This window comes from Amblyraja radiata, chromosome 8 (genome assembly GCF_010909765.2).
Source record: "Amblyraja radiata isolate CabotCenter1 chromosome 8, sAmbRad1.1.pri, whole genome shotgun sequence".
In the NCBI taxonomy this organism is placed as follows: Eukaryota; Metazoa; Chordata; class Chondrichthyes; order Rajiformes; family Rajidae; genus Amblyraja; species Amblyraja radiata.
Genome location: NC_045963.1, coordinates 74292777 through 74310693, shown reverse-complemented (window position 1 = coordinate 74310693; position 17917 = coordinate 74292777). Strand labels below are relative to the sequence as shown.

The window sequence follows — 17917 nt, the reverse complement described above, 5'->3', positions numbered from 1 at the left end:
CGGCTATTAAACACGTGTCAAAATAGAGCAATGAAATTCTTAATTGAACTCTTCTACAGTGAGTGTCATAGTTACAAACTCTTTATCGTTAAAAATCACAAAAGATGAGGCATTAAAAATACGTGTTATTTATTCACTTCAGGTTTGTGAAATGTTTCTGCGCTACTTCTGAACAAATTTTCTTCCCCACAATGAGGCATAAGGGTCTTGTAAACAAAGAGCCCTTCATCAATTAAATTAACATGAGTGGTGCATTAAATTTTCACTGCCTTAGTCCCTCAGCGGTTGTTTTCACAAGTAAAACACATAATTGAAATGTGGGATGAAATGGCAGCCCGATAAAACCAGAGAGAACTAAATTCCGGAAATGTGCAGGAACTAACTGCGGACGCTGGTTTACACCGAAGATCGACCCAAAATGCTGCAGTCACTCAGCGGGTCAGGCAGCATCTCTGGAGAGAAGGAATGGGTGATATTTCAGGTCGAGACTAGGGTTGCCAACTTTCTCACTCCCAAATAAGGGACAAAAGGTCAAAATACGGGACAAATTCCCGACGGCAATTCGTTGACTGACTCGGCCGTGGCTGGGTGAATGATGAGTTGGCCCGGGTGCTGGACTGCACACAAAGCCCAGCCGGCGGGCCAGCTGAGGAGTTTTGGCCCGCGGCGCGACGTCTCGCGCAAAGTCCGGCGCCCTGTCCAACTCATGAACCGATGATCGGCCATGAGAAGGAGGGGTGGTGGTGTCGGCGGTAAGCGAAGGTCCGAAGGTCGGACAGCTGGCCGGGCTGCCGACCGACGGGGCCACGGGCGAGGCGCTGCTGCTGCTGCTGCTGCTGCACTCCATGGGCTGCACTACGTCGGGACGGGTGAGGCGGGGCCGGACGCGGCGCTCTGACCCGACAGTCCCCTCGACCCGAGTAGTAGCGGTCAAATACGGGACAAGGGCGGTCCCGTACGGGACAAACCAATTTTGCCCCATATACGGGATGTCCCGGCTAATACGGGACTAGTCGAGACCCTTGTCCAGACTGAGAGTCAGGGGAGAGAGAAAATAGAGATATTAATAGGTTTAGACCAAATCAGAGCCGGCAACAGGAAGGGTCTCGACCTGAAATGTCACCTATTCCTTTTCTCCAGAGATGCTGCCTGACCTGCTGAGTTACTCCACCATTTTGTATCTATCTCCTGCCTTTTTGAAGAGTTATAGTCTTACAGCGAGGAAACAGGCCCTTCGGCCCAACTTGCCCACACCGACCTACATATCCCATCTACACCAGTCCCGCCTGCCTGCGTTTGACCCATATCCCTCTAAATCTGTCCTATCCATGTACCTGTCTAAATGTTTCTTAAAAGTTGCGATACTATGACGTTCATAATCTTTACTTACAGCTGTAGGGCGGCTAAATATGGGTGAACTATAGTCTTCGTTAAATAATTCAGGCAGATATGACTAACAGCACCACATCCTTGCATAAGAATGTCTACCAGTACACTGTGCAGGATAATTGGTTGTCAAACCTATAAATAGTAATGCAATCTCTTTCAATTTTACTATTTAACCTCGGGGTCAACTGATCACTTCATCATGATATATCTTGTCTATTCTTTTATTTTACTCTTTGTTGGTGATGTTTTCCACTATATTACTAATCCGTGAACCATGTCCCCTGAGAGTTACTAGAAGCAGCAAGAATAAATCCATTCAGAAGTGCATTCGATAGATTTCTTTAGTTCAGCTTAGTTTAGAGATGCAGCGTGGAACCATGCCCTTCGGCCCACCGAGTCCGCACCGACCCAGCAGTCCCCGCACATTGACACTATCCTGCACACATTCGGGGCAATATACAATTATACCAAGCTCATTTGGCCTACAAACCTGTGCGTCTTTGGAGTGTGTGTGGATACCGAAGATCTCGGAGAAAACCCACGCAGGACGTGCAAACCCCGTTCAGACAGCACCCGTAGTCGGGATCGAACCCGGGTCTCTGGCGCTGTGAGGCAGCAACGCTACCGCTGCGCCACCGTGCCGCCCTATCTTGACTTTGAGCAAAGGTATAGAACGGGAACTCAAAGTAAAATTTGTGTTAAGGGCCTGTCTGACTTGGCGATTTTTTCGGCGACTGCCGGCATCATTGACTGACGTATCAGGTCACCGAAAAATTGGCGGCGTGACGACGTATTGGCGCGCGGGTGTTTGTTCAAGTGTCGCAATATTTTTTTTGTCGCCGCTGGATTTTGAAATGTTCAAAATCTTTTGTTGACACTGATTTGACGTTGGCAGTCGCCAAAAAAAATCGGCAAGTGGGACAGGCCCTTGACTTTTGCACGAGACTTGCTCACTCCTGGAAGAAAAGTGCGGGCACCATTTTATGTCACCTCTGATAACCCCAACAAAATGGCCACCCTTTCATGCACATCTAGAGGGTGATTGAAGTTTGACTTTCTGTAAATTCAAGTTAACGATGCATCATCAGAGCTACTGCCATGATTTATAGACAGATGGCACAATGGGCTAAGTGTTCGGCTGGCAACCGGAAGGTAGCCGGTTCGAATCCCGCTTGGAGTGCATACTGTCGTTGTGTCCTTGGGCAAGACACTTCACCCACCTTTGCCTGTGTGTGAATGTGTGTGAATGTGTGTGAGTGATTGGTGGTGGTCGGAGGGGCCGCAGGCGCAGATTGGCAGCCACGCTTCCGTCAGTCTGCCCCAGGGCAGCTGTGGCTACAGAAGTAGCTTACCACCACTGAGTGTGACTGAGGAGTGAATGAATAATGCGATGTAAAGCGCCTTGAGTATTAGAAAGGCGCTATATAAATCCCATCCATTATTATTATTATTATTACTGCCACCATTTAAATCTACGCTCTCAAGTGCACTCGGACAAATAATTCTACACAGCTACTTTTCTCAAGGAAAAACAAAAATGCCTTGGATCAAATTGTATCACACAAGCGACAGAAGTAATTTACATTTAAATTGAAATTTTTTTTTTGAATTGAAGTCAAAAGATTCATTCTATTGTAAACACTGAGTAATTGCACAAATCTCCAGATAATCAATTTTACATTTGATGAAAACAGAAACAGCGACTGCACAATTCTTGAAGCAATTATCGTTAGGATATTTGAATTTGGCTAGTTTAGCATCATGTCAAGCTGAAGTGCAAGAAGTGGAAATGTCATTTTGATTATGAAACAGACAATGCGGACCACCAGGGGGCGCCGACGATGGCTGCCTCGCCAATGGTCTGTCTGTCTTTTCTTTCTGTTTTGATATTTTAAGTATGTGTTTCGTGGTTTGTTTTGTGTGGGGGGGTGGGGGGGGGGTTTGAGGGAAACTTTTTTCATTCTCTTACCTCGACGGAGATGCAATTTTTTCCCGCGTCGTATCTCCGTCCCCCACCGCGGCCTAACATCGTGGAGCGGCGCGGCCTTTCCTGAGGTGGCTTCAACCGTGGGCGCGGCGCGGACTTACCATCCTGGGGCTGCGATCCCCTTGCCTGGGATCGACTGCGGCGAGCTCCAACCGCGGGCGGCCCTGTGGACTTTAACATCGTGGGGCCCAGTTTAAACTTCGCCGTCCCTGGCTAGAGACTGACTCGGGGCTCCAACCCGCGGTGAGTTTCAACCGTCCCAACGAGGGTGTTCCATCACCCCGACGCGAGGGCCTCGGATTGCCGGCTGCTGGAGCTTTGATAGCCCCGACCCCAATAATTCGACAGCCGTGATCGCGGAGAAGAAAGAGGGAGAGAGTGGACTTTATTGCCTTCCATCACAGTGGGGAATGTGGTGGATGTTTATGTTTAATTTATTTGATGTGGTTGTGTGTCTGACTGCTCTTCACTTGGTGTGGCCGGACGGTAACTCGAATTTGGCAGGGGATTATTATCCTGTGCTCTTCAGTCAGAGGGTGTGAATCTGTGGGATTCATTGCCACAGGCTTCAGTGAAGGGCTGTTTTTCAGATGTTGGGCCTTGTGCTGCAGGGATCAGTGCTGGGCCCACTCATGTGTGGCATCTACCCGAACAATTTAGAAAAGCATGCAGTTGGCATAGTCATTAGATTTGCAGATAGAACAGCATCTCATATTTCGCTTGGGCAACTTAGTCCAGTGGATTGACTTTTGATTTCTCTAACCTCAAGTAACCCCGGCATTCCCTCTCTCTCTATTGCCTCCCCCACCCAAGTCGCACCAGCTTCTCGTTTTCACCCAACAAACAGTTAACAACGGCCTGTTTCCTTTCTCATCGTTACTTTTATTGCATATCTTTCATTCATAGAAACTTAGAAAATAGTTGCAGGAGGAGGCCATTCGGCCCTTCAAGCCAGCACCGCCATTCATTGTGATCATGGCTGATCGTCCTCAAATCAATAACCCGTGCCTGCCTTCTCCCTATATCCCTTCACGAGTTACCGCGTTTTCCGAGTATCTGCCGTTAGAATTACGAGCCGCTACGAGACATCTACGAGCTCCGACGTAGTACATTCTATGTACTTACCACGAGCTTGATTTTTTTTTTAAATTCGGGAGAGCTCTTGAATTACCTCGTACAGTGGGACAGGCCCTTGACCCTTGGACTATCCTTGATAGGACTTTGCTGGCTTTACCTTGCACCAAACGTTATTCCCTTCTGATGTACCTGTACACTGTAAATGGCTCGATTGTAATCATGGATTGTCTTTCCGCTGACTGGTTAGCACGTAGCAAAAAAGCTTTTCACTGTTCCCCGGTACACGTGACAATAAAACCAAACTATACTAAACTAAACTAATGAGTCAGAATATTTAAGAAAGAACTGCAGATGTTGGAAAAATCGAAGGTAGCCAAAATGTAATTATTTTTTAAAAGGTAGCAAAAAAAAAATGTCTACCTAGTGAGTCAGAATGAGGTGGTCAGTGGAGATACTTACCCTGCCTGAAGGAAGCCCACAAGCATCTAATGCAGTCTCCACCCGCTTCCGATCGGCAGAAAACAAACGGAAGATGCTGCACACAAAGAAGACGATTCAATCAACACAAGATACGTGATACTTAAATTCAACACGCTAATGAACCAAGTCTTGTGGGCGACACGTTGGCGCAGCGCTAGCGTTGCTGCCTCACAGCGTCAGGGGCCCGGGTTGCATCCTGACTGCGAGTGCTGTCTGCACAGAGTTTGTACGTTCTCCCCGTGACCCGCGTGGCTTTTCCCCAAGATCGTCGGATTCCTCCCACACTCCAAAGACGTGCGGGATTGTAGGTCGATTGGCTTCGGTAAACTGTCCCTAGTGTGTGAAGGATGGTGTTAGTATACGGGGGTCGCTGGTCGGCACGGGCTCGGTGGGCCGAAGGGCCTATTTCCACGCTGTATCTCCAAAATCTATACAGAATTTTTAAAAAGGACAACCTCCTTGCATCTAAATAGTTCACGATAAATGTACGGTTCGGTTGAATCTAATCCCATCTATTTAATCCTACAAAGGGAGGATTTTGCCTAAATATTCCAAGATTACTGAGGATTTCAAAGCAAAGCAGACATTTTCAAAAGATCATTTTTCTATAGGTCATTAGACACCGCAGCAAATTTTTGTTGATCGATTACACAGGCACCTCGCGTTTTACAAGTGTTAGATTGATGCATTGTTTGCATAAAGCGCTCGTTCATTTAATACCAAAGCTTGATTTAACAGCTGGTACTTTGTGTCTGTCGTGCTCAAGTTTCCATTTGGCAGCATAGTCGAGCATATTTACTTTAGTTTAGTTGAGAGATGCAGCGTGGAAACAGGCCCTTCGGCCCACCGAGTCCGCACTGACCAGCGATCCCCGCACACTAACACTGTCCTACACACACTAGGGACAATTTACAATTTTACCAAAGCCAATTAGCCTACAAACCTGTACGTCTTTGGAGTGCAATGTGCTTAGCATGTTTAATTTAAGCGTTTTTGAGTTAAGTGCTGCTTTTCATGCAGATCACCCCTGCATAAAACACATTGCCCCTGTCATGGCAGCAGACTCTTCATGTGCATTTGGAACAACAGGAATCAGAAGGGAATGAGCTGCCAGAGGAGGTCGTTGAGGCAGGGACTATCGCAATGTTTAAGAAAAATCTAAACTGGTAGAAATAGAAACATAGAAAATAGATACAGGAGTAGGCCAGCACCGCCATTCAATATGTTCATGGCTGATCATCCAAATTCAGTACCCCGTTCCTGCTTTCTCCCCATAACCCTGGATTTTGTTAGCCCAAAGAGCTATATCTAACTCTGCCTTCTGCGGCAGAGAATTCCACAGATTCACAACTCTCTGGGTGAAGAGGTTTTTCCTCATCTCTGTCCCAAATGGCCTACCCCTTATTCTTAAACTGTGACCCCTGGTTCTGGACTCCCCCAACATTGGGAACATTTTTCCTGCATCTAGCCTGTCCAATCCCTTAAGAATTTTATATTTTTCTATAAGATCCCCTCCTATCCTTCTAAATTCCAGTGAATACAAGGCCAGTCGACTTATTCTTTAATCTTTAGGTTTACAAGGTTAATTCCCGGGATGGCGGGACTTTCATATGCTGAGAGAATGGAGCAGCTGGGCTTGTACACTCTAGAATTTAGAAGGATGAGAGAGGATCTCATTGAAACATATAAGATTGTTAAGGGTTTCGACAAGCTAGAGGCAGGAAACATGTTCCTGATGTTGGGGGAGTCCAGAACCAGGGGCCAGTTTCAAGAATAAGAGGTAAGCCATTTAGAATGGAGATGAGGAAACACTTTTTCTCACAGAGAGTGGTGAGTCTGTGGAATTCTCTGCCTCAGAGTGCGGTGGAGGCCGGTTCTCTGGATGCTTTCAAGAGAGAGCTAGATAGGGCTCTTAAAAATAGCGGAGTCAGGGGATATGGGGAGAAGGCATTTAGTGTCTACTTTAATTCCCTTTCCCATTCCCAATCTGATCTTTCTGTCCTGGGCCTCCTCCACTGTCAGAGTGAGGCCCAGCGCAAATTGGAGGAACAGCACCTCATATTTCGCTTGGGTATGGACGTTGACTTCTCTCATTTCAAGTAACTGCTGCATTCCCTCTCTCCCCGACCCTCTCCCCCATCCTAGTCATCCCCCCATTTCCACTGTTCGCATCCTTCTATCCCTGTCATTAACACATCTTCCCCAGCCAACAATGGGCCATGATGGACTCCACCCTTCCCAAAATCATCCACCCACGCTGAACATCGATCACCCCGTACACTCATCGTGTCCCGTACACGAGGAGCAATTTACAGAGGGCCAATTAACCTACAAACCTGTGCTTCTTTGGAGTGTGGGAGGAAACCAGAGCACCCAGATCAAACCCACGTGGTCACAATAGGCAATAGGTGCAGGAGTAGGCCATTCGGCCCTTCAAGCCAGCACTGCCATTCAATGTGATCACGGTTGATCATCCCCTATCAGTACCCAGTTCCTGCCTTCTCCCCATATCCCCTGACTCCGCTATCTTTAAGAGCCCTATCTAGCTCGCTCTTGAAAGTATCCAGAGAAACGGCGTCCACGGCCCTCCGAGGAAGAGAATTCCACAGACTCACAACTCTCTGTGTTTCCTCATCTCCGTTCTAAATGGCTTACCCCTTATTCTTATTGGGGAGAACGTACAAACTCCATACGGACAGCACCCATGGTCCGGATCGTACCCGGGTCTCGGGCGCTGCGAGGCAGCAACTCTACCGCTGCGCCGCCATGCTCAAGGTTACGTGGATTCACTTACTTTTTGACAGGAATCCGGCCTTCTTGGTTGGTTTGAAGTTTCAGCTTGGTGTACCTACAAAGCACATGGACATCCGTCAAAAACATCAATATATTTGACACTCACCTGGATATCCGATCACAGTGTCGAACAGCAGGGAAACAAATCCTGCAGCGTGTCAGGCGACATCTCTGGAGAAAAGGGATGGGTGACGTTTCGGGTCAGGACCCTTCCTCAGACCCTCTTTCATTCATATCTTTGTTTCAGTTCAGTTTAGTTTATTGTCACGTGTACCGAGGTACAGTGAAAAGCTTTCGTTGCGTGCTAACCAGTCAGCGGAAAGACATCTTTCTGCATCCCTCCCCCACCCAAGTCACACCAACTTTTCTTTCTCACTTCACTTCAGCTAACAATGGCCAGTTTCCTTAATCATCGTTACGTTTTTGCATATCTTTCATTCATCTGTTCTATATCTCTCTCTACATCACCGTCTATATATCTCTCGTTTCCCCTCTCCCCTTATGTCCCTGTCCCACTTAGAAAACCTGAACGGAAACCTCTGGAGACTTTGCGACCCACCCAAGGTTTCGGGCGGTTCCCGGAGGTTTTTGTCAGTCTCCCTACCCGCTTCAACTACCTGCAACCTCCGGCAACCACCTGCAACCTCCAGGAACCGCACGGAAACCTTGGGTGGGGCGCAAAGTCTCCAGTCAGGTTTCCTAAGTGGGACAGGGCCATAATAACTTTCAGTCTGAAGAAGGGTCTCGACCCGAAACGTCACCCATTCCCTCTCTCCAGAGATGCTGCCTGTCCCGCTGAGTTACTCCAGTATTTTGTGTCGATCAGCAGAAAGGCAAACATATGATTACTATCAAGCCATTCACAGTGCACAGATACATGATAAAGAATATAATGTTTGAAGTAAGACATTTTGCTGTAGGACTAGAGATTTAAGAGTGTGGAGCGATTGTAATATGTGATTGTAGATCTGGTTCTGTAACTAGCACACAAATAGTCGCCTGGGTTCGACTATTGAACAGCATCTTATATTTCGCTTGGCCAGCTTTCAACCCAGTGGTATGACTTTTGATTTCTCTAACTTCAAGTAACCTTGCAACCCCCCCTCTCTCTCCATCCCTCCCCCACCCAGCTTCAAAGTCGTCATGTTGAGTCCCATTTTCTGTAACTCGTTTTCACATAGACCACAGCTAACAATGACCTGTTTCTTTTATCATTGTTACTTTTTTTGCATATCTTTCATTCATTTGTTCTATATCTCTCTCTACATCACCGTCTATATCTCTCGTTTCCCCTCTCCCCTGACTCACAGTCTGAAGAAGGGTCTCGACCCAAAACACCTTTTTAAACATGCTCTTAAAAATAGCGGAGTCAGGAGATATGGCAAGAAGGCAGGAACGGGGTACTGATTGTGGATGATCAGCCATGATCACATTGAATGGCGGTGCTGGCTCGAAGGGCCGACTGGCCTCCTCCTGCACCTATTGTCTATTGTCTATTATCACCCATTCCTTCTCTCGGGAGATGCTGCCTTACTAAAGCCTTACCCAACGACAGATGGCACAATGGGCTAAGTGTTCGGCTGGCAACCGGAAGGTAGCTGGTTCGAATCCCGCTTGGAGTGCATACTGTCGTTGTGTCCTTGGGCAAGACACTTCACCCACCTTTGCCTGTGTGTGAATGTGTGTGAATGTGTGTGAGTGATTGGTGGTGGTCGGAGGGGCCGTAGGCGCAGATTGGCAGCCACGCTTCCGTCAGTCTGCCCCAGGGCAGCTGTGGCTACAGAAGTAGCTTACCACCACCGAGTGTGACTGAGGAGTGAATGAATAATGCGATGTAAGCGCCTTGAGTATTAGAAAGGCGCTATATAAATCCCATCCATTATTATTATTATTATTAAAGCTGAGTTACACCAGATTTTTGTGTCTATCTTCGGCGTAAACCAGCATCTGCTGTTCCTTCCTGCACATTCAGACTCTAATGATTTAACGTACTTCTGGCTGATTCCAAACAGGATCTGCTGCCATGTCCCAACCCCAACCAAGATACATTCATCTATCAACCCTCTCCTCCCCGATCCACCCAATTGAACATTGACACAAAGGCTGTAGTAGCACTGTAGTGGCCACATGAGGGCACTGCCTCTCCAAACACCGCATCACCCGCCTATTCTTTAGTTTAATTTAGAGATACAGCGCGGAAACAGGCCCTTCGGCCCACCAAGTCCGCGCCGACCAGCGATCCCCGCACTCTTGCATTATCCTACACACACGAGGGACAATTTGCATCTGTACCAATCCAATTAACCCGCAAACTTGCACGTCTTTGGAGTGTGGGAGGACACCGAAGATCTCGGGGAAAACCCACGCAGGTCACGGGGAGAACGGACAAACTCCGCACAGACAGCACCCGTGGTCAGGATCGAACCTGGGGCTCTGCCGCTGTGAGGCAGCAACTCTACCGCTGCGCCACCATGCCGCCCGTCCTTCGCTTCAACTTGGTTTTGGGACTGAACCAAAATGTGCTCAACTTCTCAAACCAAACCGATTTTGGATGATCAGCCATGATCATATTGAATAAGGGGCAGGCCATTTAGGACTGAGATGAGGAGAAACCTTTTCACCCAGAGAGTTGTGAATCTGTGGAATTCTCTGCCACAGAAGGCAGTGGAGGCCAATTCACTGGATGTTTTCAAGAGAGAGTTAGAGAGAGCTCGTAGGGCTAACGGAATCAAGGGATATGGGGGAAAAAGCAGGAACGGGGTACTGATTGTGGATGATCTGCCATGATCATATTGAATGGCGGTGCTGGCTCAATGGGGCCGAATGGCCTACTACTGCACCTATTTCTATGTTTCTAAAAGCTTTTCACTCTGCACGGGACAATAAACTAAACTAAACTGAACTGTATTCATTTTATTTGAGCACACATCTTTATTATTCACTTAGATAATACAACTGTGTGTGCTGTTCTATTACGCCAACCTGATTTATTTTTACATCAAGTTTTAAAATAACTATCTTCCTACATCTTTGAACAAACTACACAGCAAGAATTCAGAGACATCTTTAATATTAAAGAAAATTACTTTAGTTTATTCAATATCTAGTTTGGAGAATTCATTAATATTTAAATTTCTCCAGGAACCTCACTTTAATGTCAGGAACATTATCCATGGGCAGTAATTTAGATTTCTGGTATATATATATAGGGCAGGATTAGATATTCCGTTTTTGTAACTTTCAATTCTCCTGCCTTAATAGGCTTACATTCAGCAGCAATGTAGAGAAATGAAGGGAGTACAGAGAAGGTTCACCAGACTGATTCTTGGGATGTCAGGACTTTCATATGAAGAAAGACTGGATAGACTCAGCTTGTGCTCGCTAGAATTTAGAAGATTGAGGGGGGATCTTATAGAAACTTACAAAATTCTTAAGAGGTTGGACAGGCTAGATGCAGGAAGATTGTTCCCGATGTTGGGGAAGTCCAGAACAAGGGGTCACAGATTAAGGATAAGGGGGAAATCTTTTAGGACAGGGATGAGAAAAACATTTTTCACACAGAGAGTGGTGAATCTGTGGAATTCTCTGCCGCAGAATGTAGTTGAGGCCAGTTCATTGGCTATATAACCATATAACATATAACAATTACAGCACGGAAACAGGCCATCTCGACCCTTCTAGTCCGTGCCGAACACGTATTCTCCCCTAGTCCCATATACCTGCGCTCAGACCATAACCCTCCATTCCTTTCCCGTCCATATAACTATCCAATTTAGATCTTCGGTTTCCTCCCACACTCCAAATAAGTACAGGTTTATAGGTCAATTGGCTTGGTATAAATGTAAAAATTGTCCCCAGTGTGTGTGGGATGGTGTTAATGTGTGGGGATTGCTGGTCGGCGCAGACCCGGTGGGCCAAAGGGCCTGTTTCCGTGCTGTATCTCTAAACTAAACTAAACTATATTTAAGAGGGAGTTAGATGTGGCCCTTGTGGCTAAAGGGATCAGGGGGTATGGAGAGAAGCGAGGTACAGGATACTGAGTTGGATGATCAGCCATGATCATATTGAATGGCGGTGCAGGCTCAAAGGGCCGAATGGCCTACTCCTGCACCTATTTTCTATGTTTCTATGTTTCTATGAATGACATCAAATAACTCAAGTGAACAAATAAAGAAAACTGGCGGTCATAGTGGCGCAGCGGTAGAGTTGCCGCCTTACAGCGAATGCAGCGCCGGAGACCCAGGTTCCATCCCGACTACTGGTGCTGTCTGTACGGAGTTTGCACGTTCTCCCCGTGACCTGCGTGGGTTTTCTCCGAGATCTTCGGTTTCCTCCCACACTCCAAATAAGCACAGGTTTATAGGTCAATTGGCTTGGTATAAATGTAAAAATTGTCCCCAGTGTGTGTGGGATGGTGTTAATGTGTGGGGATCGCTGGTCGGCGCAGACCCGGTGGGCCGAAGGGCCTGTTTCCGTGCTGTATCTCTAAACTAAACTAAACTAAATAATACTGACCAGAATTTCACAGACTAAATACACTGCTACTCAATGTATTTTTGTGACATGATACAGATGGCCAATTAACCTCCAAACCTGTTTAAGAAGGAACTGCAGATGCTGGAAAATCGAAGGTACACAAAAATGCTGGAGAAACTCTTAGGAAGGAACTGCAGATGCTGGAAAAGGGTTTGAAGAAGGGTTTAGGCCCGAAACATTGCCTATTTCCTTCGCTCCATAGATGCTGCTGCACCCGCTGAGTTTCTCCAGCATTTTTGTGAACCTCCAAACCTGCTTGACTTTGGTATGCGGGAGGAAACCGGAGCACCCGAAGGAAACCCACATGGTCACAGGGAGAACGTGCATACTCCACACAGATAGCACCCGAGGTCGGGATCGAACCCGGGTCTCTGGCGCTGTGAGGTACTGGCTCTACCAGCTGCACCACTGTGCCACAGTGTGTAAAGTTGGGCTAACGTAGGTTAATATAGTTGGGTGGGCTGAGGAGGTGGTAATCCCACTGCTAACCTTTCTTCCCAGCCTGCTGCAGCAAGCAAGAATTTCATTGTCCTATCTGGGACACATGACAATAAAATATTCTTGATTCGTGACACTTGGTCCATCCTATCACCAACTAAAGAGGGTTCCTGACCTACTATCTACCTCATTGGTGACCCTGGGACTATATTTAATCAGACTTTACTGGACTTTATCTTGCACTAAACGTTATTCCCTTTATCCTGTGTCTATACACTGTGGACGGCTCGATTGTGACCATCGAAAAACGCTGGAGTAACTCAGCGGGACAGGCAGCATCTCTAGAGAGAAGGAATGGGCGACATTTTGGGTCGAGGCCCTCCTTGCGACTGAGAGTCAGGGGAGAGGGAATAGGGAAGGGTAAAGTGTGAAAAAGGGGGGATCAAAGGGGACAAAGTTCAAGGAAAATGTACAATACATCATTGTAATCGTGTCTAGTCTTTCTGCTGACTGGATAGCAGGCAACAAAAGCTTTTCACTGTACCGGGGACGTGGGTTCGATCCCCACCACGGGTGCTATCTATACTGAGTTTGCGCTCAGTTTTCGAGTTCAATCACGACTACGGGCGCTGTCTGTACGGAGTTCGTACGTTCTCCCCGTGACCTGCGTGGGTTTTCTCCGATATCTTCTGTTTCCTTCCACATTCCAAAGACGTACAGGTTAGTAAATTAATTGGCTTGGTAGATGTGAAAATTGTCTCTCGTGTGTGTGTAGGATAGCGTCAGTGTGCGGGGATCGCTGGTCGGCGCGAACCCGGTGGGCCAAAGGGCCTGTTTCCGCGCTGTAACTAAACTAAGCTAAAATAAACTAAACATGACAATAAACTAAACTAAATTTTAAAAAGTACTGCTGCATTATTGGTTGGCTGAAAGCAAGTCAAGTCAAGTTTATTCGTCACATACGCATACGAGATGTGCAGTGAAATGAAAAGCTGACAGCTGGAGTCAGGAATAGAAATCAGCTGTTTCGACATTGTTTCACAGGTGACCTTGGCCAGGGATGAGGGTACAACATCATGGAACATACCGACAATTAGTTTAGTTAGTTTAGAGATCCTGCGGGTAACCAGATCTTTCGGCCCACCGAGCCCGCACCGACCAGCATACTAGCGCTATCCTACACACACTGGGGACAGTTTACACCTATACCAAGTATTCAAATTAACCTACAAACCCGTATGTCTTTGGAGTGTGGGAGGAAAACGAAGATCTCGGAGAAAACCCACGTGATCACGGGGAGAGCGTGCAAACTCCGTACCGACAGCACCCGTAGTCAGGATCGAACCTGCGTCTCTGGCGCTGCAAGCGGTGTAGGGCAGCAACTCTACCGCTGCGCCACCGTGACTGCCCCAGGAATTGTTTCAGAATTGGCCTCATCACTGGAGGCTTGAGGAACATAGAACGTAGAACAGTACAGGTACACAAAAATGCTGGAGAAACTCAGCGGGTGCAGCAGCATCTATGGAGCGAAGGAAACAGGCGACGTTTCGGGCCGAAACCCTTCTCAGTGTACCAGGAACTGGCCCTTCAGCCCACAAGGCCTGTGCTGAACATGACGCCAGGAGCAAAGACAGACACAAATCGCCGGAGTAAATCAGCGGGTCAGGCAGCATCTCTGGAGAACAAGAATGGGCAACATTTTGGGTTGGGACCTTTCTCCAGACTGTTGCCAAGACCAACCCTTAACTGCCTACACACAATCCATATCCCTTCATTCCCTACATATTCATATTTTTAGTTTAGTTTAGAAATACAGCATGAAAACAGGCCATTCGGCCCACCGAGTCCACGCCGACCAGCGATCCCCGCACACTAACACTATCCTACACACACTGGAGACAATTTAAACTATTTATACCAAGCCAATTAACCTATAATCCTGTACATCTTTGGAGTGTGGGAGGAAACCGAAGATCTCGGAGAAGACCCACGCAGGTCACGGGGAGAACGTGCACACTACGTACAGACAGCACCCGTAGTCGGGATTGAACCGGGTTTCTGAAGCTGTAAGGCAGCAACTCTACCTAAAGAACTTGCCCCGCACATCTCCTTTATAACTTGCGCTTCTCACCGTAAAGCTATGCCCCTCTGGAGTTCCATGTTTACATCCTGGGGAATAAGGTTCTGACTGTCTACCCTGTCTATGTCTCTCATAATTTTATATTCTTCTATCAGGTCACCCCTCAACCTCCAGCGTTCCAGAGAAAACGCGTTCCGCGTTCAAGAGAAAACGATCCAAGTCTGTCCCTCTTCTCCCTGTTGCTCACACCTCCTAAGTTCTTCTGCAGTTGTACAGGGCCCTAGTGAGACCACACCTGGAGTATTGTGTGCAGTTTTGGTCACCTAATTTGAAGAAGGACATTCTGGCTATTGAGGGAGTGCAGCGTAGGTTTACAAGGTTAATTCCCGGGATGGCGGGACTGTCATATCTTGAGAGAATGGAGCAGCTGGGCTTGTACACTCTGGAATTTAGAAGGATGAGAGGGTATCTTATTGAAACATATAAGATTACTAAGGGTTTGGACATGCTAGAGGCAGGAAACATATTCCCGATGTTGGGGGAGTCCAGAACCAGGGGCCACAGTTTAAGAATAAGGGGTAAGCCATTTAGAACGGAGACGAGGAAACACTTTTTCACACAGAGAGTTGTGAATCTGTGGAATTCTCTGCCTCAGAGGGTAGTGGAGGCGGGTTCTCTGGATGCTTTCAAGAGAGAGCTAGATCGGGCTCTTAAAGATAGCGGAGTCAGGGGATATGGGGAGAAGGCAGGAACGGGGATGATCAGCCATGATCACATTGAATGGCGGTGCTGGCTCGAAGGGCCAAATGGCCTACTCCTGCACCTATTGTCTATTGTCTAATCCAAGCATCCTTAAGAGTGTTGTCTGAGATACAAAGGTAACTCCACAGAGACAGCTGGGAGGTCTGGAACCGTACTCTCGGACACTTCAAATAGCCCTTGCTTTCCCTCTCTCTCCATCCCCTCCCCCTACCCAGTTCTCCCACCAGTCTTAAGTTCCTGTCCCACTTGGCCGTCATTTGCACGACATTTACGCAACCTCCAAAAATGTGGTTGTCGCGTTATGACGCACGCGGGACGGGCGCATGGAGAGTGTGGAGTTGCGCGCGGTGTCGCACGGCGCTCCAGGATTTCGTGCTGCACGAAATCCTCATGCGCCACCTGCGCACGCTGACGCATTGGCGTCGCACGCTGGCGTCCCGACGTCTCACGTGTATCGCGTGGTGACGCATGGTTACGTCACCGTGCGTAACCATGTGTCGTCACGCGCCGCAGGGTATTCTAATGACATCACGCGCACCAGACGGCATGCTGACGCGTGATTTGCGCGCAACGTCGCGCGTAACACGCGTTGACCTATTTTACATATGACGCATAAATGAGGTGCAAATGGCGGCCAAGTGTGACAGGCCCTTTACTATCTCCGACCACGTTCTATCTGTGTCCCGCCCACTCCCCTGACATCATCCGAAGAAAGGTCTCGACCCTCAACGTCACACATTCCTTCTCTCTAGAGATGCTGTCTGACCCGCTGAGTTACTCCAGCATTTTGTGTCTCTCTTCCATAGGGACAGCACCTGAGGTCTGGATCGAACCCGGGTTTCATTTAGTTCAATTTAGTTGAGAGATACAGCGCGAAAGCAGGCCCCTCGGCCCACCAGCTCCACACCAACCAGCGATCCCCGCACACTAACACGGTCCTGCACACACTTAGGGACAATTTACAATTTTGCCAAGCCAATTAACCTACAAACCTGCACGCCTTTAGAGTGTGGGAGTAAGTGTTAAGTCGTCTGCCCCAGGAGAGAACTTGAGCCGATTTTGTTACATTGGGAATTAACCATTTGTAAACTAAAATGGAGAAAGATGACTATAAGACAACGTTTAGTGGTGAATCTCCCAATCTTGTTCCCTCCACAGAAGTCATGGAACATAGAACAGTAATCCACATTTCACTTGATTGAAATTGACTGAAAAAATACCGAATGGAAACAGGCCATTCGGCCCACAATGTCTGGGCCGTACATGAGGCCCAGCTGAATTGATCACATCAGCCTGCACTTGATCCATATCCCTCCATTCCCTGCACTTCCATGCACCCATCTAAAAGCCTCTTAAACACCACTATCGTATCTGCCTCCACCACCACCCCTGGCAGCAAGTTCCAGGCCCCCTCACCGCTCCATGATTCAAAAAACTTGTCCCCCCCACACCTCCATTGAGCGTTCCCCCTCTCGCCTTATAGCTGTGCCCTCTAGCGTCGGATACTCCCACCCTGGGAGAAAGGTTCTGGGTCGAACTAAACAGAATGAGGAGATCGTGGCAGGCTCGTCTCAAAATATTTTGCTTCCGTTTATTTTCATTTGCAAATTACAATCAAACGTTACCACCACAGAATGCTACAGTGGTGATTACACCTGTCACGCCAACCACCATTCAAGCTGGCACGGATAGATTTATCGGCTTTCGCAACCTCCGAGGGATTGCTCTGTTTAACCAACAGTTTAATGCCATTGCAGGCGGGTCAACAACTAACAGGCAGATGGCCACGAAGGCAAGGGTTAAAAAAAAACAAGATACTCCCAATAGTGGACATCTGAAAGAAAGATGGAAAAAAAGACGGGCAAATTCGACGGATTAACTTTGTAGTAAGAAGTAACTTTGATAGGGTACAGAAGCCCGAAACATCACCTTTATAAAAGAAAAGGCACAGTGCCGGAGTAAGAACAAAGCTGCAACCTTCCCCCCATTGACGAACTGTACACTGCAAGGGCCAGGAAGCGAGCGGGTAAGATCATCTCTGACCCCTCTCACCCTGGCCACAAACACTTTGAATCACTTCCCTCTAGAAGGCAACTCCGGACTGTCCTAGCTACCACAGCCAGACACCACAGCTTCTTTCTACGAGTAGTAGCTCTACTCAATAACCAAAAGTCTGTAGCCTCCTGTTGCTCTGGTATTTTATTTCATTCACATGTTTAAACTGTAATATTTTAGTATTAATGTTTTATGTGTCATTCTTAATTGTTACTGTATGTCGTGTTGTTACTTGCGAGCAGAGCACCACGGCAAATTCCTTGTATGTGAACACACTTGGCCAATAAACTTATTCATTCATTCATTCGCTTTCGATTCCA

General features: G+C 47.5%; 1 protein-coding gene across 1 annotated transcript in view; it reads right to left on the bottom strand.

Moving 5' to 3' along the window:
* Positions 1 to 17917, bottom strand: part of plcb1 (phospholipase C beta 1) — a gene marked incomplete at its 5' end in the record, with an annotated part of 446201 nt that overhangs the window by 175585 nt on the left and 252699 nt on the right. The window contains 2 exons of the mRNA XM_033026421.1: positions 4913 to 4988; positions 7728 to 7781. Of these exons, the coding sequence (XP_032882312.1) occupies positions 4913 to 4988; positions 7728 to 7781 (130 nt within the window). The remainder of the gene's footprint in view (positions 1 to 4912; positions 4989 to 7727; positions 7782 to 17917) is intronic.